At 35.9% G+C, this 26,290-nt stretch overlaps 2 protein-coding genes across 2 annotated transcripts in view; both read left to right on the top strand.

The window, feature by feature from the left end:
* LOC150101961 (ubiquitin carboxyl-terminal hydrolase 19-like) overlaps positions 1-26,290 on the top strand; it is a 629,785-nt gene that overhangs the window by 66,759 nt on the left and 536,736 nt on the right. The gene's annotated exons all lie outside the window — the stretch shown is intronic.
* On the top strand, positions 24,309-25,496 carry LOC150101962 (protein ZBED8-like). The gene is made up of 2 exons (XM_090399945.1): positions 24,309-24,929; positions 25,071-25,496. The coding sequence occupies exons 1-2, from the start codon at positions 24,309-24,311 to the stop codon at positions 25,494-25,496; spliced, it is 1,047 nt and encodes a 348-aa protein (XP_090256071.1).

The following is a 26,290-nucleotide window of genomic DNA, read 5'->3' as shown; positions in this document are numbered from 1 at the left end:
TATAAATTAGTAGCCAAATGTCGCCAATCTGAAAACCCCTGATTATCTGTTAATTTGTTTTTCTTTAAAGCAAACAGCTTACAACAAAAGCAAAATAAACTATTGGATTTTTCAGAATAGATTAACCAAGTTCTTTGAACTTTTTCACCATTAGGTAAGAGTCTTAAAAATTGTGACATGGAAAATAATCTTCCATTGTTATCTTTAATAAAGTTTATATTTTGAGTTGTTGCAGGTCCCTTATCAATTATGAGTTCTAATAACCAATTATTAACAATAGATGGCCAGGTACAAGGATCCCCTAAATCACATTCTGTCATGAATTCAGCACAATTACCAGAAGGCCTACTTTGTAAATTATCCCCACAGCTTGATTTTGGCATTGACTCTTCCTCCTGGCACAGTTCTGAACAAAATTCAAACTTTTCATTTGATTTTTCACATTCCACTTTGATTTCACCCTTACTGTCTGGAAAAGGTTCTGAAGTGATTGATGTTGTTGAGTTATCTTCATCTAACTTTATATATTTTAGTATGGATCCTCGTAATTTTTCCTTATCACTTTCATTCTTTCTTTTGCAATAAAAAACACTAGACATATGTTTACTTTTCCTATCCGACATATCTAAACATATAATAAAAAACATTAATAATAATGGTAATAATAAGCACAAATTATTTTTCTCTTTTTGAATGAATAAATAAATGTAACAACCCAAACTGACTTAAGCCTTTCTGTACAGATTCCGAAAAAACTCTGATCTGTCCGTCCGTCTGTCAGGTCTTTCTGAAAGACAGTGGTATATTTTATAACAGGTACTAGAAAAAAAAAAAAATTAAATTCCATTTTTTTCCCAATTATGTATTTTTAGTAGCAAAAAACTAGGCCAAAACTATGGTTCGCTTGGATGAAAATTCCTCGTCGAGTGAGGTTTTTAAAGAGATAGAGAATGAAACCCAAAGAAGATATTTTGAAGCTAGCACCGCTATAAGTTTTAATAATGTTACGTTCCTATTTCATCGCCAATATTTTTAAATTAACTATAGGCTATATCGAATTTATTCTATCGACCGCCTGTGTGTATGCTCACCCTGCACACCTATTAGAACCGGCCCTGATATCACCAGGAAACAGCTTTGTTACATGTTCAGACAAAAATGGAAGAATAGCAATAGGTTCATGGACTCTTCCCTGAAGTACTCATGAAAAGACCTATAGAAAAAGAATATTATAGAAACAGTGTCTTTCAGAAATTGATGAGAACTCCATGAGATAGGCATTGCTTTTAAGCAGACTACATTGTAGATGATATTAGGCAGTTGGGGATATATATATATATATAGAGAGAGAGAGAGAGAGAGCATTAGGAGTTGTACAGATAAGAGGTAGTGCTGGAATGGAAGAAGACACTGAGTTTTTGGAAGCTGAGGAACACATAAATGTTATGTGTTTCTGCAACAATAGGCTCATTGTGAAAGCGAATTCAATAATGGAAAAACTGATGTTGCCAGGAGATCTGAATATTATCAAACATGAGATGGTGTGGAAGTGAGATCTTTCTTTTGAGAAATAAGAAAAGATTCTATTTTGGTATCATTAGAATTTCCTTGAGAATAGAAAGGAGATCACTGTTCAAGACATTGATTATGGAAGATCTTGAACCTTGAATCCTTGGAGTACTGCATGTTTAGCTGAATGAAGAAGAGGAATGGAGCATCCTATCATCAACTAAACCACCAATAGAATGTTTTGTCAGAGATAGATCTGTGGGAAAAGCAGTCATAGGTTATCCCTACATTTATAGAGAAATCCAAAGAGAGGAAATTCCTATTCATCCTATAAAATATGATGCTGGTGACTCAGTTACAAAGAACTGAAGGCAGATCAGTATTAAGCTATGAGCTAGAGCTGCTTGAGAAATGCTTAGTGTGTAGCAAGGGAGAATGGAAAAAAAAAGTGGGGCAAGTACGAGAGAGAGAGAGCAAGAAATTGGGAATAAGGAGAGGGTATTGTTTGAAGATTCTGTGATAAAAAGTGTATTTAATGAGAATGTGAGAAAGCATGTTTCCAAGGTGTGCGAAGATCAAAGATGTTAGCAAAGCTGTTATTTTGCAGAGAGGTGAAAGAGCTGATTGTTTTGGCAGACACAAAAGGGAGAAATATGTGGAGAGAGAAGGTATAAAAGAGTTGAAAGAAGTGAAAAATAAAAGTGAGAAAGTAAAGAGTGTGAGTCTTCTGCCTCAATATGATAGGACTGAATAAAGGGCCATAATTGCTAATGAGTCAATGAAAAGATTATGCATGAGGAAGGATATGCAGTTTATAGATGTATTGAGTAAATCTGATGGATGAAAGGACTTGTATATGCCTAACAGACTGCATTTGAAGGTCTGTGTGGTTAGCCTAGTGACTTTGTACTTCGCAACCATATGCCTGGGGAAGGAGTGTCCTAGGTTCGATTCCCGTCAACGACGTGAGGAGCTTAAGAATCCTCCTCAGCCATAACCAAGTTAGCCGGTCTTGGGCATAGACAGCAGGGTTTTTTTTTTGCCAGTTTATTTGAGATTTTTCATCCCACAAGCAGGCAAACTGGTCCAGTGAACACACTACATTCAGGAATACTGACCCAGCCATAGGCCTGATTTGTCAGCTATGCTGGTTCTGAAGCCCGGATAAAATTTGGGGGGGACTGAGATGGTGCCGTACATCCCCGTTAAGGGAACTCACAGCTGCTATATCGTCATATGATAATTAATTAATTAATAACTGCATTAGAATAGTTTTGGAGTTTAGATGTTTAAAAAAATTATTCATTGAGTGGTTGGAAGTACAAAATAATCAAGGAAATGAGGTATTGGGGGAGGGTGCAAAGTCAAGCATGTATCTAGAAATCCTTGGGATAAAAGTGTGCACACAGAAAATGGCTGAGTACAGTTTTGCAGATTTAAAATCTCATTGGGTTGATAATGACATTATACATGGATAACTGTGGGCTCAAGGGGGTGTGGAAATGCATGTTCATGAATGCCAGAAATATCAGAAATAAAGGAGAGAAGTTTAAAACATTGGTTAAATTGACTTAGCCAAAAATTATCAGCAGTGAGACTTGGTTGATAAGATGATATAGTTACAGAGATAGAATGTAAGGGGGATATTGTATTTTATGGGGGAGGACAGAGAGAATAGGACAGAAGGAGGGGTTATTACTGTATTATTGGTGATAGCTAAATAATAATAAGTTGAACTTAAGGAGGGTATGAGGGAGATTGTTCATTTGAGGTTCTCTGTTGGGAGATAAATACCAACATGATAAGAAGTGGCTCCTGCTAGGAGTACACAAAAATATATGGATCCATGCATTGGTAGATTAACATGGTGGGTGCAGGCTGAGCAGTTATCATGGGAGACCTTAACCAAGAAGGCATAGATTGAATGGAGGAAAGGGTGCATGGCAAGGTGGTAATGGAATTTATACAGCTACCAAAGCCAATAATACCAGAAACAGCAGTGATCTGTAATGAGTAAGAGGAAGAATAATTAAAATTAACTCTGCATAATTACTGTTAATGAAAGGAAAGTGGCTGTAGCAGAAGAAATACTTAAGGGATTATTTGCAAGGGTGTATCATCCAAGCAGAGATTTGGAATTTGATGTGACAGAGACTGATGTGAGAATTGAGGTAGACAAACTGGAGGTGCTCAGTATATTTAAAAATATCAATCATGAATACAGCTGTGGGACTGGATGGTATGCTAGCTTGTGTGCTATGAGAATATGCAAGAGAATTGCCTCTGATGAAGTTGTTCAGTCTTGAAAAGGTTCCAAGGGAGTGGAAAGAGGGATAAGATAGTTCTGTTATATAACAATAGCTCCAAGACAGAAGTAGCAAATTATAGACCAGTTTGTATCTCAAGAGTGGCAGTGGTGGTTGAAGTATTAGAAAAGTTGGTTAAAGGTAAAATCCCAGAATAGGCAAATTGGAAAACAATATACTCTACAGTGGGAAGCATTGCTTTGTAAAAGGTACGTCCTATCTTAGTAATTTGCTCACATTTATAATAGAGTAACAGCAGAATTAGATAAGGGAAATGGATACTCCATGATACTACTGGACTTTGCAAAGCCTTTTGACAACACAACCACTTGGTAAACTATTACATAAGTTGGAGCAAGTGGGAATGGATATATGAAGGTGGTGGTTGTTTGGATAGGTAGTAGCTGACAGACAGATACCAGAGAGTAGTATATGGCTGAGTGGATCAGAGAGAATGAGGATGAAGTGGATTTCCTTATGGCTCCAAATTTAGGGCTACTGCTCTTTAATTTGTATGTTAATGATATAGGGAATGATTTAAAGGGGAGAATATTCATTTGTTTGCTGATGATGCAAAACCGGGGAGGGCAATAGTTGAAGTGATGTTGATATCCTGCCAGATGATTTTAATAAATTGATATTGTGAGTGAAGGAGAATGGTTGTTAATTTAATGTTGGAAAATGCAAAATTGTGCACCTCGAGTTGAAAAGATTACAAACTGTGTATCACATCGATAATGGATTGCAGGAACTTGATGAGGTTAGAGATTTGGGGTAGCCAAAGAGTTGAAGTTTAGAGGACATGTTGCAAAAATAGCTCCAAGAATTATTATTATCTGAGACCTCCAGGGAGTCAAGGACTCATCGAGGGAGGCTGTAAATTAACCAACCCAGCTATCATACCTTTCCTTAAATTCATTTACACTAGATGCACTCACTACCCCTAAAGGCAAATTATTCCACTCACTCACTGCTCTCTGAGAGGAAAATCTGGCTCTTACCTCTTTCTTGACTGAGAACAACCTTAACTTCAATGGATGGCCCTGTGTTCTCTCCCTGCCTTCCATATAATGAAAAATTTCATTATTTGAAATGCTATAAAACACCCATTCAAAAGTTTATAGACTTCTATCATATCACCCCCCTCTTTCTCCTGTTAACCAGAGTCTGTAATCCACATACTCGCAATCTGTCCTCATAATCTAAATCCCATAATCTGGATATAATCTTTGTAACTCTTCTTTGCACCCTTTCCACAGCTTCTTTATCCCTTTGGAACCTGGATCTGCACATAGTAATCCAAGTGTGGTCTTATCAAAGCCTTATAAAGAGACTTCCTTGTAAAGCCTTATAAAGAGACTTCCTTGTAAAGCCTTATAAAATGACTTCCTTATCCTTACATGTCAAGGTTCGCTTCAGCATAGAAATTATCCTTATCCTCTGAGTTGTATTTGCGAGATTTGCTATGTGACCTTTGAACTTTAAATTCTTATCCACCAATACACCAAGATCTCTTGCCTCTTCACTGTAGCATAACCCCGCTAATATAATATGCCTCTGAATCTCTAATCATGCCAAAGTGCATAACTTTACTAACATTAAACTGATAGCCATTTTCGTTTGCCCAGATATGTAGTCTATTGAAATCATTTTGTAATTGCTGAATATCAGTAACATCCCTGATTGCCCTACCTATCTTCGCATCATCATCAAACAATTGCAAATCTGATGATAGTCCCTGCTTGAAGTCATTAATGTATAGATTGAACAATAATGGCCCAAGGACTGAACCCTGAGGTACACCACTGGTTACCTTAAATCTGGCAGATTCACACCCACCGTATACCACTTTTTGATATCTGTCTGTTAACCATCCTCTGACTCAAGTCAATAGATTATGTTCCAATCCCATATTCTCCAGTTTGCACAACAGCTTATCGTGTGGTATCCTCTCAAATGCCTTAGAAAAATCCAACATTATCATAGTGTATTCATTTCCTTTATCCAACTTGGCCGTTATATTGTTATAAAATATGAGCAAATTGTTAAAACATGACCTTCCTTTAGTAAACCCATGCTGTTCCCTGCAGAGTATAGAATGATTGTCTACCCATTTCTGTATGCGAGTTCTTACTAACTTCTCTAAAATCTTCACTACCACACCAGAAATACTAATAAGTCGGTAGTTAGACGCATCAGTTTTTGCACCACCCTTGTGCAATGGAACTATATTACATTCCTTCCATTCCTGTGGTATCATTCCTGAGCTGAGACTCAAGTTATACAAATGTGTGAAAGGCCTAGCCAATTCAGCTGAACATTCCTTTAACAAACAGGCAGATATTCCATCTGTCCCTATTGACAAATCCTTATCCAGATTATTCAAAAGCTCTTCAACCTCATTTACATGAACCTCTAGCAACGTAGCAGTAGCACTGTGCACCATACTACATACACCTGGTTGATATATCTTAGCAAAGTGAGCACTCATTAACTGAACAATCCCTTAGCTTCCGATGCTCGTGTACCATCTGCATTCGATAAAGTTTTTCTTCCACATTCATTCTTTCTTTTGCTTGCAGCATAACGATAAAATTCTTTTGGATTGCCTTTAGCTTGCATGGCCAATTTCTTTTCATACTCCGTTTTAGCTTTTCTCACTATACTCGTTACTTTTCTGGCCTGAGCTTTATATATTTCATAACTCCTCTCACTCTTATTCTCACGATACTCTTTCCACATCACCTTCTTCTTATGGATCTCTAGCTTAATAAGGCTGCACATCCATTTCACACCCAACCTATTTACTCTTCGAACACTAGGGATACATTCAGATACCGCCTCATTCAAGCACTTTTTCAAAGATTCCCATGCATTGCTGAAATTTTTTCCATTCAGTAACTGATACCATGGAACCAAAAATAATATTCTTCTGAGTTGATCATAATTTCCAACTTTATAATTCAGCATGTAGCCTGATTTAATCGGAGCTTCAATACAAGTAGATACTTTCCAAGAAAGAACAGCATGATCACTGTCACTTGGTGGTGAAATGGCTATATTCTTGACAGAGATCCCTTCTGATGCTATGAGCAAATCCAACACTCTTTGACCTCGAGTTCCTTCTTTCACATGCTGCTTGAGAAAGTTATCCTGCAACAATTCAATAAATTCCTGTTCTTTCTGATCATGAGATTTCTCTTCTACCCAATCAATGTTTTGAAAATTAAAGTCACCCATAATGATCATTCGCTTGGTACCCATAAGGCTATATTGTTTATTGATTTCTTCTTCGTCCCCTACAACTGAGCTGCCAGGTCTGTAGCAACACCACCCATATATTTCATTCTGTTAACCTCCACTTCATACCAAATAGACTCAAACTCATCGCTACATGGGACATTGTTACCGTCATAATAAGTCCATCTGATATCATTAGTAGCACTCCTCCTCCTATCTCTTCTGTCATTCCTAAAAATAGTATATCCGTTACACTCGATCCGACTTACCATATTTGATTCTGATAGCCAGGTTTCACTAATGCCAACAATCTTAGGCCACATCGTATTCTATAAAGCAACAAACTCAACCCCTTTGTTTCTAATGCTCCTGGCATTTGTGTATAGACATAATAAATTACAACCTAGCCTGTTCTTATAATTAGATATGCAATGTATTTGGTCTTGTTCTAGAATTTTCTCTTTTCCCTCCCCAGACATACTTAAAAGGTTCGAACCCAAAGCATATTTTTCACTCCTACGCCACATACATAACCATGTTGATTCTCGTATACAAACTTATACGTTGGTTATGCATTATTAAAACACTTAAGGAATTGAACAACGTAGTTAAGGATATAAATTAAATTAAATTTTAATAAATATTTTCCGATATTTCTGCAACGTCACATTGCCATCTTCTAAAGGAACTTACAAAAAAAGTTATGTGCACGTAGGCACTACAACACAGAAACTAGTTTCTGTGTTGTAGTGTTACAAAAAAAGTTATGTGCACGTAGGCTACAACACAGAAACTAGTTTCTGTGTTGTAGTGCCTACGTGCACGTAACTTTTTTTTGTAAGTTCCTTTAGAAGATGGCAATGTGACGTTGCCGAAATATCGGAAAATATTTATTAAAATTTAATTTAATTTATATCCTTAACTACGTTGTTCAATTCCTTAAGTGTTTTAATAATGCATGACCATGTTCAAAGGCATTTATATCTTTGTCACGTTTGTATATCAAAGCTGAACTTTCACACACATTTTCCCCATTCCTCCCTTGATGATCTAGTTTCCTTGATGCTCTGTGTTAGGTCTCATACCAAGAAGTAATTTCTCCAGGCTTCTGGAGAGATTACCTGGATATCGAAAAACACTATCTTTACTAACAAGTAAAGATAGGGAGGTTAATATCCCTCTTTGTAAGGATATGATTGGGACCCATCTTGATTACTGTGCACAGATTTAGTTACCTGGTTTTCTTGGGGATGAATGGTGGAGAGAATTTATCAATGAGTTACCAAGTTGATGACAGGTCTGTGGAATGTACCCAATGAGGATAGATTGAAGGTGCATGGGCTGCGAAGTTTAGTTGCAGGCAGAAAAGAGGGGCATGATAGGAACTTATAAATTTCTTTGTCATCAAACTGTGCCTTCAATGCATTCATCATCTTTGTTCACCACCCTCTCAGATAATGCATTTTGTTTAAGTTTAAGCTGTATAAGGAGAGTGGTGCATTTCGTTCACCACTCTCTGTATACAGCCTCCAGGGATGACCTCTTGATCTCTCCCATCTTCCCTTCCATTCTATGAAAACCTCTTCTACATTGATATGGTAATAACCTTTTACTAAGTTATATCTCTAGCATATTCTTCCCACCATTCTCTGCGTTCTAGAGACTGGAAACATCTTAGTTAATTGCCTGTCGATCCTTTCCAATCCAACATCTCTTCAACCTTTTGAAAACCAGGTGACTAAATTTGTGCACTGTAATCCATATGATACCATTCACTAAAGTACTAGCATACTTTAGTGAATTATTACATAGCATATATCTCTGTTTGTATATATGTATGTATATATATATATATATATATATATATATATGTTGAAAGTTTTTTAACTTGGGTATATTATGTATTCAAGATACCAAGTACTTTTATATAAACTTGGTTTTTAATTTTTAATAAACTTGGTTAAAAACCAAGTATATATAAAATTATTTGGTATCTTGAATATATATATATATATATATATATATATATTCTTTATGATAATCTTTATATAAATGCTGAAATGTTGAGTTCATTTATTTTATTTATTCATTTATTACTTGAACATCTGTGATTAGGCACTTGTATTAGATCATCGTTGATGGTGGCAGATGGATTATGTTGTCCTGCATATATTTGCTTATCGAAGGCTTCTTAAGTATTCTGCAAATGAGCAGGTTCTCCTCTTAGTAGCAAAAACTTTACTTCCACTCTCTTCTGTTCTGAGCCTTCTCTTTCAAGGTTGTGTACCTGTCTCCATTCAGCATGTTATCTAGCATTGTTTTACTTACTCTTCCTCTGGGTCTTTTTCCGTCTATTTTTCCTTCGATGGTATCTCTGATGATTCCATTTCCTCTCAGAATATGTCAGATCCAGTTTCCCTTTCTTCCTTTTATCCCCTTTAACAGACTTCTTTCTTCTTCTACTCTTTTTAAGACATCTTCATTAGTTATTTTATCTGTCCATTTGATTTTTTTCCATCCTTCTCCAAATCCACATCTCAAAGCTCTCCGAAATCTTAATTTCTTCTTTCTTCAATGTCCAAGTTTCAGCTGCATAGAGGGCAACACTCCACACATAACATTTTATTAGTTTTTTCTTAGGTTTCTGACCATTTTACTTCTGAATAAATTCCATTTTCTATTAAAGGCATCTCTTCCCATCGCTATTCTTGCTTTTATGTCACTTTTACATCTTCCATCACTGCTAATAGCACTTCCTATTCCTAGATATTTAAATGTCTTTACTTGAATCAATTTTTCTGCATTTATTCTGATATCCATATTTGCCTCTTTCCTCACTACTTTCATTACCTTTGTTTTTCTTCTGTTAATTTTCATTCCATAATTGATACAGGACTCCAGTAATCTGTTCAACAAGTGTTGTAGTCCTGTTTCAGTATTTGATAATAACCTTGTCATCTGCCTGTCGTATTGCAAATATCTGTCTATCTCCAATCTTTATCCTTCTGAATTCTCCAGTGCTTCTTTTAATATTGCTTCAGAAATTTTCTACATGTTAAACAAAATTGGTGACAGAGAACAGTCTTGTCTTACTCCTTGTCCAATGATACCTGGTTCTGTTGTACCATATATGTGTCTCACCATGGCAGTTTGTCCCATGTAGAGTGAAATAATCTTTTCCATTACTTCCACCATCTTATCCCATTTTACAAAGTCAAAAACTTTTTCAAAATCTATATAACAGTTTACTTATTATTCTTAACAGTCCAGTCACATCTCTTGTTCATCTACCCTTCCTGAAACCAAACTGATTTTCTCCAGGAAATTCTTCACCCTTAGATGCAATTCTCCATGTTAGAATTCTCATAAGTATTTTTGATGTATGGGAAACGAGGCTTATTGTTCTAAAATCCTTGCAGTTCACTGCATTACTTTTCTTTGGTATAGATACAAATATTAAGGTCATAAAATCTTTTGGTAATTCTCCTTTGTTATAAATTAAATTTATTATTTTGGTTATTTTTTCAGTTCCTTTCTTCTGAAGTTGTTTCAGGAATTCTGCAGGTATTTCATCTATTCCTTCTGCTTTTCCACATTTTAATTCTTTAATGGCCATTTCTACTTCTGTCTTCAAAATCTCTGGGCCTAGATCATTTTAGGTAGGATCATTTACTTTCTTTTATATCTTCTAATGGTAACTCATTTAGTCTATTTTCCTTGTCATATAGATCTTCAATATATTCTTTCCATCTCATTAGAATTTTATCAAAGGCTTATGTTGGCAAAAAAGCTATGGTAAGCAAAGGTATGTGGAACACCATAACTCATTTATTACTAAGTGATAACTTGGTAGCAGATGAGTTATGTTGATTTGAATTGCATCATTCCATTGGATTCGTGGAGTGACCCCAACACTTCTTTTTGAATACAGCTAGCTTGCAAATAATTTTGCTATTATTGTTATGCTACTTCTGTTTTTGAAGGAGTCGGAGGTATGTGTTGGGGGGAGGCTCTGTCAAAACTGTGGATTTTCATTCAATAGAGTTGAATGAAATTCTTAATATGTGCAATTTATACAAAGAATCCATTACTACATATTTCATGTTCTCCCAATTTCTGATTACTTTATACAGTAACCATGAAATTTCATGCAACAAAGAACAAGTTCATGTGTAAAAAGACAAAACCTCCTATAAATTTCCTTTTCCTCTTGAAATATATGTAGTTTCAGTTCTGCTTAGTAAGTTAATTTCCATCTCCATTCTACAAATCACACCTATTTCCCTTAAATGAAACTCGCTGTTGAATTGATTTTTTTATTTGATACTCATTTCACTTTTCCCATTTACACACTTTTTCATCTCAAGGGTGGGATTTGTGCTGATCACAGAAACTTATGAATTTAGAATCTTCTCTTTTTTGATTTTCTTTGACTAAAAATCTCTTTTCATTCTTTCAGATTAATTTGTTCTCTACTGTTCTCCTAATGCTATAAACCATTTTATAAAAATTTTCACTCTGATTTTCCACTATCAGTCATCTTCCATGAAAACTTTAATATTCATAAATGTAATTAATAGACATAAGAGGCTGACAGAGAACTGTGTCCATCTACATAGTGAACATAATCATTTAAACCAATTTATTCTGGCACAAAAAAACTGAGTGTATTCAGATGATATTGCTATTGAACTACAAACTCTTAATATGATCTAACTGTTGTTAGATCTTATATCAAAATTTTCATCTTATGATCTCTCTCTCTCGTCATACATTATACGTAAAAAAAAAAAAATCTCAATTTATTACCACCTCTAAAAAATCTCTTGATTTATTGCAAAGAAAATTTCTTGCATACATTTTGTGTAGCCAGAATACAAAAATAAGCTTATCTGTAGATAAGCTTATTTTGCCCTCAAAAATCATGAAGCTGACTGAGAAATAAATATTACATGGAATAATAACATGCCGAAAGTATCCAGTATATCATGATGTCACTTTTGATTGAACCTTAATGTTTATTGAAAAAAAAAACCTAACTAGGGCAAGAAACTATGTCCTACAAAAAAATTACCTATTAGCTTAACTTATAAGGACTGCTGCTCTTTCCTTATGTTTTGCATTTGCAGAGTATGCATATCCAGTATGGACAGATTTAAATACCACACCTCCAAACTTAATGCAGCATTAAACCAGCTTCAGACAAATAACATGCTGCTTGAAACTAACAAAGATTGAATGTAAAAATGATGTTGCCATAAAGATGACTGATTGCTACCACTCACAGCAGCTGAAACTAACAAAGGTTGAATATAAAAATGATGTTGCTGTAAAGATGACTGATTGCTACCACTCACAGCAGCTGAATGCCCACAGACATCCAGTACATAAACAAAATCAAGTTAGACAGACATCATCTATCTTCATGCCAGTGTCCTGTTTTTTGCAGATGAACTTAGTAAATTACCAACTACTAAACTAGAACTCTGAGGGTAAAAAAATCACTTAATGACAATACCTGGAATGAGTTGCAATTGTCACTATTAGAAGAGTTACCATCTTCAACCACCTAGACTGGATACTTTGAACAGTTTGAACAATCTATTTTAAGATGGAAAGATTCAAACACACTCAAAATTTTGAGATTTTTTTCCTCTGCGAGTGTGGTGAAATAGAAACTGTGGAGCCAGAGTAGCCATAGTATTCAACACTAAATATGAGGCAAATCTTCTTGAATGACAGGTAGTCTCAAGTAGAGTGATGTGGGCAAATATCAGAATGGGGAACTGGACAATGAGACTTATTTGTGCCTATGGTCCCACAGAAGGTTCAACTAAGGTAGAAGTGCAGGAATTTTTTGAGGCTTTAGAAAAAGGAAAAGTTGGTCCTTGTTGGAGATCTAAATAGCATAGTAGGAAATGATTGTCAGACATTCAAAAATATTTTGGGAAAATTTGGAGAAAAGAGCAACGCTAATAATAAAGGCAAAATACCTGTTGGATTTCTGCTTAGGACATGGACTGGTTATTACTAACACCATGTTCCAACATAAAAATGTGCACAAATTCACATGGAGAGAAGAGGCAAGGAATAGGAAAAGTCTCATTGATATGTTATTGTTGATAGTGATGTTTTCTTCCTGGTGCAGAACACCAGAGTGTATAGAGGATTTGAAATTGGAAGTGATCACTATTTAGTCTTGAGCAGGATAACATTGAATTTCATATTGAAAAGAATAACATGTAAGAAAGTTTTAAAACGAATAAAAGTTGAGCAGGTCTCAAATGTGAACTGTAGACTAAAATACACAGATTTTTGAAGAAAAAATGAAAGAGTTTGAGAACAGGAACCAAACCTTGGAGATTCAGTGGTAAGTCTTAAAGGAAACCCTGATTGATTCAGAGAGGCATGTGATGAGGTTGTCTGCAAGGATAGAAAAATCAGAACTCCATGGTGGACACAGGAAGTTAAAGAGGCAGTGAAGGAAAAGAAGAAAGCATATTGAAAGTTCCTGGCAAATAAGTCAGCTTGTGCTCTTAGAGAATACAGAAACAAATGTAAGAAAGCTAAAAACTGTGTAAAACTAGCTAAACAAAAGTCATAGGAGGACTTGGGCAAGAATATAGAAAATAAATATTAAGAAGGTGGCAAAATATTCTAGAGGTTATTGAAGAAGCTTAGAAATGGAGGAAAGAGTGCTGTAAAAGGAGTTAGAGATGATAAAGGTGACATGAAAACGGGAGAAAAAGATATCTTTGAAGTATTGAGTAATTACTTTGAAAAATTGCTAAATGAAACAAGCAGTGATAATAGCACAGTGGTAAAAAACACTTAGCAGAAATACAGTCAGGAATACATATCCATACTTGAAGTAGAAAAAGCCATCAAAGACTTGAAATGTGGAAAGGCAGCAAGAGTAGATGATATTCGACCAGAAATTCTGAAGTATGGTGGCATGAAAGTCTTACAGTGTCTGCACTGCATAGTTCAGAGGGCCTGGACAGAGGGACAGATTCCTGATGATTGGAGTAGAGCTCTCATAGTACCTATATATAAAAAGGGAAATAAAACAATGTGAGAATTACAGAGGTATTTCCCTACTGAGTGTTCCTGGTAAGATTTATGCAAGTATACTTGAGAAACGGTTGAGAAGAATTGTGGAAGAAAAGCTTGGTGAAGAACAAGCTGGATTCATCCCAAATAGGCTGTCAGGATCAGATCTTCACTTTACGACAAATAGTGGAGAAATCATGGGAGTATAACAAAGATCTATATTTAAATTTTGTCGATCTGAAAAAGGTGCCAAGAGAGAAGCTGTTCAGTACGCTTCAGTTATATGGTGTCAATGGGACATTATATGAGGCAATACGTAGTCTTTATTTCAGTTGTAAGTCAGCAGTTAGAATTGAAGGAAGTGCAGGAAGATGGTTTAATGTTAAATCTGGTGTGAGACAAGGATGTACATTATCCCCTCTGTTATTCATTATCTATATGAATCACATTATGAAGGAAATTGGTATTAAACATGATATCAAAATTGGAGATGTTAATGTTAGCTCTTTGCTTTATGCGGATGATTTTATACTTCTAAATAAATCTGCTACAAGTCTGCAAGATTCCTTGAATAAATTGAATAACTGTTGTAATAGATATGGTATGAAGTTCAGCAATAAAAAGACAAAGACATTGAAAATAGGGAGAATCGTTGAAAATGTCAACTGCATTGTGAACGGAGAACCTTTGGAACAAGTAAAACATTTCAGCTACTATGGCACAATTTTTAGTGAAGATGATAAGTTAAATATGGAAATAGACAACAGAATCAACAAGGCTGGTATGTAGGAAGTCAATTGAATAAATTCACATCGAATAAGAGAGAAATTAGTCTGAACACTAAATTAGCTGTATACAAGACAGTGTTCAAACCAGTTTTAACTTTTGGATCTGAGAGCTGGGTCAGAACTAAAACACTTGACCAAAGACTAGAGACCACAGATATGAGAATCCTGAGAATGTTTAGAGGCGTGAACCGATGGCATCAATTGCAATATCACATTAGAAACAAGGATATTAGGAAAGAATTTGAAATTATCAGCATCCATGAATGCATTAGCAGAGCTAATCTCAGGTAGTATGGTCAGTTAAACAGAATGGGCAAGGAAAGATTAGCAAAACTAGTGTTCTCTGCCAGGTTGACAGCAAAACGACCCAGAGGAAGACAAGATATAGGTTGATTGATACGGTACAAAGTGCCTTAGACGATAGAAATATAAGATCTGATAATGTTGGAGTCTTGACAAGTAACAGACTGATTTGGAGGAAAATTGTAGATTGTAATGATGTTAATTTTTCATGTAGTACTATCATATCCTGTACACCCCTTGAGGGTACATGACAGGAATTTGATGATGATGACAACTGTGAATACCTTGCATAGCCAGAGATTTGGCTGAATGCTGCTGTTGCTCTGTCTGTCTGTCTCTCTTTTTGTTTTGTATATCTTGTTTCCTTTATTGTGAGTATAATTTATTTGATGAATCTGACGTTTATACAAGTGGATATAAAATAAATTTCTTATAGAGCCTTTGGTTCTTGAATGAGCATGCCAAATTTGTTCAAGAGAATTTTGCATTTATATAAGTGGACATGAAATGAATTTCTTATGTGTGTCCACTCTTCTTTAATATATGTATAGATGAAATAGTAAAGAAATGGAAGAAAAATATAAAACCAGCATATAAAACTGGATCATGGAACAATACTTTATACCAGCTTATACCATCTTGTTTGCAGATAACTAATTAATCATAGCAAGAAGTGAAAATGATCTCCAAAGATCAATATGCTCGTTGGAAGTTTATTTTTCAATTGTTAGACTATAATAAATTTGGTTTAATCCTTTATCCAAGTGTAAGCAAACAAAGTTTGCACCTGAAAATATTCAGGACTGAGATAAGGTAGTGTAACACCAGGCAACTCTGATCAAAGGTGGATCAACCTCTCATCACTCCTTGTCTCAGTATCTCCCATAATGCAAAGCACATCTCCTTGCGGACTTGTATACTGCTATGCATTAAGAGAAGGGCCACTACCCAGACCGGTTTTAATCTTTATTGAGGTCTCGTCAGTGGGAGGCAGACCCAAACGTGGAGGTACTAAGACAGAAGCAATAGGAGAGGTCATATTTACCTATAGGAGTTGCCAACAGGTGTAACACCTTATTATTGAATTACTCTGGATTTAGAGAAAGATGTTGGAAGTTTATTTTTAACTTGGTTAGACTATAATAAATTTGGTTTAATTGTTTATCCAAGTGTAAGTAAACAAAACTTGCGCCTGAAAATATCTTCAGGACTAAGGTAAGGTAGTGCGACACCAATAATAAGGTTATACACCTGTTGGCAACTCATATAGGTAAATATGACCTCTTCTATTGTTTCTGCCTAAGTATCTCCACGTTTGGGTTTGCCTCCCACTGACTAGACCTCAATAAAGGTTGAAACTGGTCTGGGTAGTGGCCCTTCTCTTAATGTATAGCAGTATACATGTCCGCAAGGAGATGTGCTTTGCATTATGGGAGATACTGAGACAAGAAGTGATGATAGCTTTGTCCACCTTTGCTCAGAGTTGGCTGGTGTTTCACTACCTTACCTCAGTCCTGAAGATATTTTCAGGCACAAACTTTGTTTGCTTACACTTGGATAAAGGATTAAACCAAATTTATTATTATCACTATACTCCTTAAACTTAATTGCTAACAAAATTGGAATGCAAATATTATTATATAGTTACTCCATGGAATTTGGACACACATCATGGGACACCCACACTAACTTTTAGGCACATAAAACCTATCATACCTCTGCTTAAACTTGTTCACTGTCAGGACACTCACAACCAATTCTTGCAATTCACCACTTTCCACAAAAAAAATCTAGTTCACACACCCTTACTAACCACATTACACACAAACCACATTGACACAAAAGAAAAATTTCTTTTGTGTCAATTTTATTAAAACTCCTTTTAATATCTTAAAAATTTCTATCATGTCCCCTCTTTTCTGTCTATTAACTAAACTTTCTAACCCACACAGCTTCAAGTTCAATGCTTCCTATCCTCATATAGAGCATTCCACAGACTGTTACCAGCTTTGTCACATTCAAGAATAAGTTTGGATGTTTTCTCTACTGTTCGGAAGTGAATTATGTACCGTAAAAACTGCAGAAGAAAAAATAATAGAAACTGAAGGAATGAAATTCCTATGAAAGACAGCAGGCTGTACTCTCTGGAATAAAAAAAGAACCACAGAAATATGTAAAGAACTAAAAATAGACTTGGTATTGGACAAAATATGTGAATATCAAGACAAGTTGATTGAATATATTGAAAGAATGGATACTCAGATATCACCCAGTTGGAGGACATAGGAGTCAGGAGCAACCAAGGAAAAGATGGAATGAGACTAGAACAGCTTGGATCCAAATCCTTGAAAGAATGATGTTGATGATTTTATATAACAATTTGTTCTTGCAAGAGCATGTTAAGTCTGTTCAAGAGAAAAGTCAGTCATGTTGCAAGGGTTTTATAGAAAATCTTTCTTTCTCACCTATACTGATAACAAATAAACAAACAAACAAAAAAAAAAAAATTATCCTAAAGCAAAAAATTACAAGCAAATTGTCACAACATCCAGGCCAAAAGCAGGAAGCTTGCATGTTCAAATGACAATCACACTTTTTATTAGATACATGTTTTGGTTTTCGGTAATGTTATAGTTCATGTTTTCTTTTCATTATATATATTTTTATGTATTTTTAAGCCTACAACAAGCCATAGATATTAGTGGCAAAACTAGTAGGTTTCATTATCTTTTTATTTACGACCAAATAAAACTCTGCTTATTTTTAATTTATAATCATACTTTCTAGTCCATTGGCAAGGTAACTTTTGCCTGACATCCTGTTTCAGTCTCTTTTGTGCTTAGATATCTTTACTGTATTGTTACCTACAGGAAAGTCACCTTCCAGGGTTTTTTAATCTTCCCCTTCAATTCTTATGATAATGATTTTAGTAAACATCCTCCTGCTATTCACGTTTGATACCTCCTTTTTTTTTTTTTTTTTTTTTTTTGTTGGAAAGAGATTAGGAGAATTTGTTACAGACTTGATATCAAAAAAGTCTCCTGGTTCAGATAGCAATTTTTTAATTGTTCTGAGGGCTTGTTCTAGAGAATTGGCTGTTTTTGTTTCTCTGATTTTTCCACAGTTTGGAAATTAATTCACTCAGATTGTTCTTAAAAAGTGAAAGTAATTTTTATAATATGTTCATTTGCTCTCATCTCATTTCACTTATTTTTAATGTAATGAAAAAATCCAAACACTGTCTTTTCAACTCCTAATATGTTATGAATCCCAAATCCAACTACGGTTTGAAAGATTGTTCTCATATTTTGGGTCATGCTGAAAAAATTTCTAAGAATTCTTGATTGCATACAGAAGAGGACAGTCTACCTAATGGTTTCCTTATCCCTTTCCCATAAGTGCTCTGTTTCTGCATTTTTTTTTTTTTTTTTTTAAATTTGATTTTTATGGTGCAAAGACATCAATTATATGGCACTAGGACACAGATCACAACAGTATATATGGTAATTGATTAGTAGGACAATCTCAAATATCCATGTTCAATCAGGGTGGTGTTTCTGCATTATGCCTTTATTATAGGTACTTTCATGGACATTGCAACACTGAATTGACTACTAGCATTCCTGCTCAAAGAATGCAAGGAAGATGACTTTTTAATTTAGAAGAAAATGATTTTATTATCTAAGCATTATTAAGATCATATTTCAGAAATTGCTTTAACTTAGTAGTCACTGAAAGATATTTCAGTTCAACATTCTCAGAAAAGATGCAATTGAATTATCTTTTGTAGATTAGAGATCACTTTTAAATATCAGCCTCAGTGGAATTTTTCTCCAAAGTTCGAAGAATAAATAGGTAGTTGTAAAATGGATGTGCAGTCTTACTAAGTAAGAGATTTTTAAAAAAAGATTATGTGAAAGGAATACCATATGCATAATGTTGATGTCAGTTATAAAAATTATGAGGAGCAGGCCAGAAGAGTTACAACTATTGTACAGAAAGCTAAGTCTGAGGCTATAAAAAAAGAAACTGGCTTCCTAAACTAAAGACACAAAAGAAGTCTATTATTATGCTACAAGTAAAAGAAATGATGAGCATGAAAGAATAACTCTACTTCATTACAGATGGTTTTCAGGTGACAGATGCAGAAGAGTTAGTTCAACAAGTGCCCATTTTGCCAAAAGCTGTCAATCTGGTGTATGCAACATTGCACTTACTGTTACCTTTTAACTGGATAAAGAAACTCGAGTGTATTAGGAGGTGGTACTAGAGCTTTTGCACAAAATGAAAGAGAATTTGGCAATAAGGACTGATAGGATATCAATAAGCATGCTAAAATAGTGTTCATCTGAACTGGCTGTTCCTTGGATCAGTTATACGAGTTGTGTTCAAAAAAAGACCAAACTTTTTAAATAGCACGCCAACCAGCACAGAGAGCATGTTGTGGCTACTGAGCGCACCTTTTTCCTGACAGTTTGTTTGACAACAAACTGTCATTTGTGACCCATTCTGCTATGAACATTAGTCATTGAGTTACATCTGCTGGAGTGAGAACTGTGTGAAATTTTGCTGCAAACTTGGTAAAAATTGAAGTTGACCGAATGAGTTGGTCAAAGATCAAGGTGATGTTGGTTGTGTTTTTTCATTGGAAAGGCATTGTCTATTATGAATTTGTACCAAGAAATTTTAACGCATATGAGGGATGCTATGCATAGGAAGAGGTCCGAATTGTGGGAAAACCAGACTTGGATGTTGCACCACAACAGTGCACTGGCTCATGCGTTGCTCCTCATCCACAGTTATGTGGCAAAACATCTGACATCCGTTGTGCCTCATCCACCATATTCTCTGGACATAGCCCAAGCAGACTTTTTCCTGTTTCCCAAACTTAAAATCATTTTGAAAGGATGTCATTTCCAAACCATAGAGGAGAGTCAGGAAAATGCAATAAGAGAACTGTGCACCATCATACTTAAAATGTTGTAAAATGAGCAATAGTCTTCATAGCAAAAGTTCAGTCTTTTTTTTTTTTTTGAACACGTCTTGTATAATTTGAGTCCCAGAACAGAGGAAATGCCACTGGAGTGGAAAGAATGTATGCTGATCCTATTGCACAATAATGGAGCAAAGATTTGTCTAGCTGTTGGCCTATCAGTATCCCTGGATTAGATGGTGAAGATTTTAGAAAAGTTGGTTAGAGATTCCATGTAGAAATAGGCTGACAGAGAATTTATAATTTGCAGACAGCATGGGTTACTAAAGACACGTTCACAAGAATATAATAATTGTTTTTATTACTCCAGATATTTCGACTAGAAACTAACTGATTATCATCAGTGTATCAGCATAATCACAAGGTGAAGCTAGAACAAAGAATGCAAATCCAATTTATGGAGCCAGTGCCTGATGTCAGCTAGTGGATGGTTGCAATAAAATAACAATTAAAGCCCAAATTTAAAATTAAGTGATTTGAATTAAAATAAAATTTAATTAGGTTCATGAAAAAAATTAATTAGAAGGGGAAAACACATTATTACTTGCCATTTATGAGGATGACTCTCCCAAATCTTGACATTAGAGAGATAGTCATTCTGATTTAAATGTGGATGGTATAGAAGTGCCTCAGCACTCTCTTTAAATATCCACTCAAACTTAAACCTGCACTAATGTCTAATGTAAAAGGACTACAGGATATCATGACGATGCTGAGCAAGGCCAGATTTTTCATGTTTATTGTTGTTAATATAAGATTAGTATTCTTGTAGTTATATTTTAACCGAACATCTTGTTCGTTCAAAGTATGTGTGGAAGCACTCTTACTGAACTTGATAAACGCTGGGGTGGGGGGGAGAGTAGGGGGATCTGTTTATCTTTCATGGATGTAACCAAGCAGAGATTTTTTTGATAGGGAAAAATGTAGGAACTAAATTGTACCTTTTCAAGATCTTAGCAGTCATCTCAGAGATGCTTGCAAGATATGGAATAGGGACTCGTTGCATGTATGTTCAGGATTTTTGGTGTTGTTGTTGTCTTGTCCTTTGAAGAGTCTTAGATGCTTCCGTGTGCTCCTTGTACTGCTTTGGCTATGTCGATGATTTTGTTTGTATAGAGCTGTTGTTCAGGATTAGGATCTATTTCTTGCAAGGCTGCTGTAATTGCTGATCAGGTAAAGATGTGAGTGAGTGTCATTTCAGTATTGGGGCAGTTGTTGCAGTTTTTTCTATATGTTCTCGTATCATCTGTATTGATCTTCATTCCTCTATAATGTCCTGTTCGTAATCTTGCTATCGTGGTGGAGGTCCTTCTGTCAGCACTGATTTCAGGAATTTGATGTTGTATCACTGATTTCAGTGGAATTAGTTTAGCTTTTGCTAGTGCATTGGCATCAGCAAGGGTTATCATATGAGTTTCTTGGTTGAGTTCTCTGGCCTCTTTTGCTAATTTATCAGCTGCTTCATGTAATCAATGCCTACATGAGCAGGAATCCATTGTAACATGCAACTTTTACCTAAACACTTTAGTTGATTTAAGAGTTTATGGATGTCTTGTGTGAGCTTGGTATTGCCATTTTTGATTGCCTCCATAGCTGATCTTGAGTCACTGTAAATTATAATTCCTTCAGATTGTTGAGATGATGACAGTTTTAAGTAGGCTTTTAGTGCTTTATTTATTGCGTAGAGTTCGCTGGTAAAATTGGAAGCGATTCTCCCAGATTCAACTCTTATTGAAAGTTTTTCACCTTTCGGGAGTAGAAGGAGAACACCAACGCCTCCATTAATCATATTGGTGTCTGATGATCCATCGGTATAACAAATAACCTGTTTGGAGGATGAAAGAAGGTTGACAGTATTTAGGCCTTTTTTCTTTGAGCATTTCTTCTGGTTCTTTTTTTGTATAGAGTTTGGTAAGATTTAGATTTATGGAGTGGTAATTAGTTTACGGAATTAACAACGCATATAAAGTATATTAATTAAAGGTAACTTTAATGAATAACTTCTATATTTCGGCAACGTCACATTGCCATCTTCAGGAACATAAAGATATGGTATGTGCACTCAGGAACTAACACAAAGCAAATGAGGAAGAAAGCAAGAAACTAATATTGTTCCTAAAGTCCTAATGGTCCCCTCTTGCAGGCTAATTTGGTAGTCTTGGCAGTTGGGCTGAAGTTCTCATAATGAAAGTCTCCCAAATTTGGGGCAGTTTCATGCACCCAAATTTGTTGAGGTTAGGAACGTTTTTTAGAGCTGCTCAAGATTCTTTGAATAATCTTTCGTATTTAAACTTGCTGCGATGAATTATTTTTGTTTTCTTCCAATGAATTTTATGGTGGGTATTTAAGGCATGGTCTGCCAGCCCAGAGCGGCTGTACTGGTGAAACCGGATGTAGTCTTGGTGTTCTGAAATCCTGATATTTGTTGTTCTGCCTGTTTGGCCAAAGTAGGACAACTTGCAGCTGCAAGGGACCTGGTATACACCAGGTAGGTCTAGGGGAAGTGGTTGGTCTTTGGTAGAGCGGATAAGGGATGCCAACTTTTTATGTGGTCTGTAACAGGAAGTAAGGTCATATTTTTTGAGGATATTGGTTATTTTCTCAGAGGTGCCCTGGATGTAGGGGATGGTGATAGACTTGGTGTAATCTTTATTGTGGAGGGGGGGAGGGGGGGTTGTGGTTTACAGGTTTTAGTATTTTTTGGATTTTTTTGGGGTTATAGCCATTGGCTAAGAAAGTGTTGAGGATGTGGTTTAGTTCAATAGTCAGGGCCTTGTCATCTGAGCAGATTAATTTTGCCCTGTTATATAGTGTTTTGATCACCCCATATTGTTGTGAGGGGGGGGGGGATTGCTGGTGAATGTATCTGCCAGTGTGGGTGGGTTTTCTGTAAACAGAGAAAACCAAAGATCCATCAAGCTGGCGGGTGATTAAAGTGTCTAGGAAGGGGAGGGTGTTGTTTTCCTCTTTTTCTAAGGTGAACTGGACTCTGGGGTGTTGGTTGTTTAAGTGTGCTAGGAAGGAGTGGAGTGTGTCTGAGCCATGTGGCCAAATAGCAAACACATCATCCACATAACGAAGCCAAATAGTGGGTTTTGTGGGGCGGAGTTTCAGGCTTTCTCTTCAAATGTCTCCATAAAGAAATTGGCCAAGGGTGGGGAAAGTGGTGAACCCATGGCTGTCCCCTCTATCTGTTTGTAGAACTTTCCTTGCCAAACGAAATAGCCCGAGTTCATTGTGAACTGAAATAGGGCTGAGATATCGGGAGGAAACTTGGCTTGGATGAGCTCAAGTGTTTCTTTGAGTGGGACATTAGTGAATAGGGAGGAGACGTCAAAACTGACCATTATGTCAGTGTGAGGTTTTCTATACTGGCTTTAAAGTGGGCTGAGTTTTTTATGTGTGATGGTGTGTTGCCAGTGTAGTGTGTGAGCGTTTTGGCTAAATGTTTGGCTAATTTATATGTGGGGGAATCAATGCCATCCACTATGGGACGCAATGGCACATTTTGTTTATGTATTTTTCGGAGTCCATATAATCGGGGGGGGGGTCTAGAGTTATAAGGTTTAAGTTTGTTGGTGACTTCCACAGGCCAAGAAGTGACTTTCTTAAGGAGTCTGTGGATAGTTCTAATCTGAGAGCTGGTCAGATTATATTCAATGGGGAGGTAAGTAGTACGGTCTAGTACTAAAGAATTTAGCTTACCTTTGTACTCTTTTTGATTGAGTACCACAGTGGTGCTTCCCTTATCAGCTTTGGTGATTACTATTTTTTTGTTGTTTTTCAATTCTTGTAGGGCTGTATATTCGTTTTTGGATAAGTTGGATTTTGGATATCCAAATTGGATCGATAAGTTGGATATCCAAAAATGAATATACAGCCCTACAAGAATTGAAGCCTTGGGAATACCATGGTTTGGAAGACAGATGTGGGAGCTTCCAAACCATGGTAAATTTGGAAATGTCTGTCAAAAGACAAAGACTGGACAGCAACTTGAGAGATACATTCGATCAATGTTCAGCATCAAAGGCTAGCATTGAAGTGACCTGGTTGGTTGCCTGAAACAAGAAACCATATACTATTGGTGAGGAATTGGTTAAACCAGCAGCTTTGAAAATGGTAGAGATTATGTGTGGTCAGAAAGAATCAATGAAACTAAATTCAGTGCCCTTGTCTGCAAAAGTTGTGAAAGAAAGAATTTCTATTTTAGCAGAAAATGTGAGGGAACAAGTTATTTCTTCAATAAAAGAGAGCAAATGCTTTGCTATTCAACTTGATGAGACTACAGATGTCAGTAGTAATTCACAGCTGATGGTGTATGTTCGCTACAAAGGTTTACATGCAATTGAAGAGGAGTTGTTGTTTTGTTCTCCTCTCGAGTTGCGACCTTGTGGAATTGATGTCTTCAATAAAGTTAATGAATACTTTAATAATGTTAATTTAAAGTGGGAAGACTGCATTGCTCTGTCTGTTGATGGAGCTCCAGCTATGTTGGGTCATGTAAGTGGTTTTTCGGCTTTGGCGAGAGAGAATAATCCAAAAATTGAAGTTAACCACTGTATGATCCATCGCCAGGCACTGCTTGTGAAACATTTGGAACCTGCACTGAAAGCCGTCATGCATGATGTTATCAAGGTTGTCAATGTTGTTAAAGGACATGCACTAAACACACGATTGTTTTGTGAATTAGGTAAAGATGGTGAGGCTGAATATACAGACCTACTTTATCATACAGAAGTGAGGTGGCTCTCACGTGGAAATGTTCTGAACCGAGTGTGGACTCTCAAAACCAAACTTGAAATTTTTATGTTGATCAAAAGCATGTTCTTGCAGATAAGTTTACAAACTCCTCGCAGGTTGTACATCTCACATATTTAGCTGATATTTTTGAGTTATGTGAATGCATTGAACAAAGAATTGCAAGGAAAAAACATCAGTATAATTTCAGCCAGAGAAAAGATTTCAGCATTTGGATCAAAGCTTTTATATTGGAGACAGAAAACAGAACAAAACAAGATAGCTGCCTTTTCAAAGTTAGCTTTATTTTTGGAAGAGTGTGAAAATATTACTGTTGACGACATCAAGGATACAGTTATAAGGCATCTTACCAAACTCAAAGAATGGTTCTCTGATTACTTTCCAGATCTTGATTCACATACTGTCAGTTGGGTAGATCTCTTTAAATGTGAAATTGCTGATGTACCAGAAGAGCCTCAAGGGTTGGCAGAGGCACTTCTTGAACTTCGATCCAATAATGAAATGCGTATTGAATTTGAAAACAAAGTAGATCTGTCATACTTTTAGATGTCAATAGCTGCAAAGGCTTTCAAAATTGCACATGAGGAGGTAGTCAAAAAGTTGCTGCCTTTTGCAACAACTTACCTTTGCGAATAAGGATTTTCCACTCTAATGAACATGAAAACAAAGCAGAGAAATCAATTGAACTCCAGAGACAGTATCCAAATTGCTCTGACATCAAAATGCCCCAATTTTGATGTTGTTGTATCAAAAATGAAACATCATTTCTCCAAAACTTGAAGTGAAAAAGTTTTAAAAGAAATCCTTTTGTTTCATAATGAGGATATTAATTTATTTTATCGCATTTATTTTATACTTTTTATATTTATAATTGTATTCTCCTTATAAATAGATTCAATAAGCTTTTTGAATTTAAATAATCTATGATTTTCTCCCTTTCAAATCAAGGGGGTAATGTCGGCGTAAATAAATATATTTTGGGGTAATAGGTAAAAAAGTTCCCCGACCTCTGCTCTAGAGAAAGAGCTTGCCACTATGCTGAATGTCGACCTTTGGATGATCCTTTCCAACATCTTGAACGCTTCAGCAGAAAAAGAATTTCGCACACTAAAAAATTTGAATTTAAAAAAAAAGAACTCGGCTTCCAAACCTCAGCTGCCTCTCAACACAGTAATAAACTTGTTATCCCTTACCCTGAAGCAATCAGTGCACTCTTGCTTGGCCACAACTTCTCAGTAGCACCAAAAAAAAAAAAAGATCCCTGCAGAAGAAATAATGATTCAGGTAGAATGTGGTATCCACAACCTTCCCAACCATATTGCCAACAGTATCAGAACGGA

Source organism: Typopeltis vanoorti, chromosome 11, assembly GCF_054136105.1.
Source record: "Typopeltis vanoorti isolate ZY-2024b chromosome 11, IOZ_Tvanoo_1.0, whole genome shotgun sequence".
Lineage (NCBI taxonomy): Eukaryota > Metazoa > Arthropoda > Arachnida > Uropygi > Thelyphonidae > Typopeltis > Typopeltis vanoorti.
This window is presented reverse-complemented; position numbering and strand designations above follow the sequence as displayed.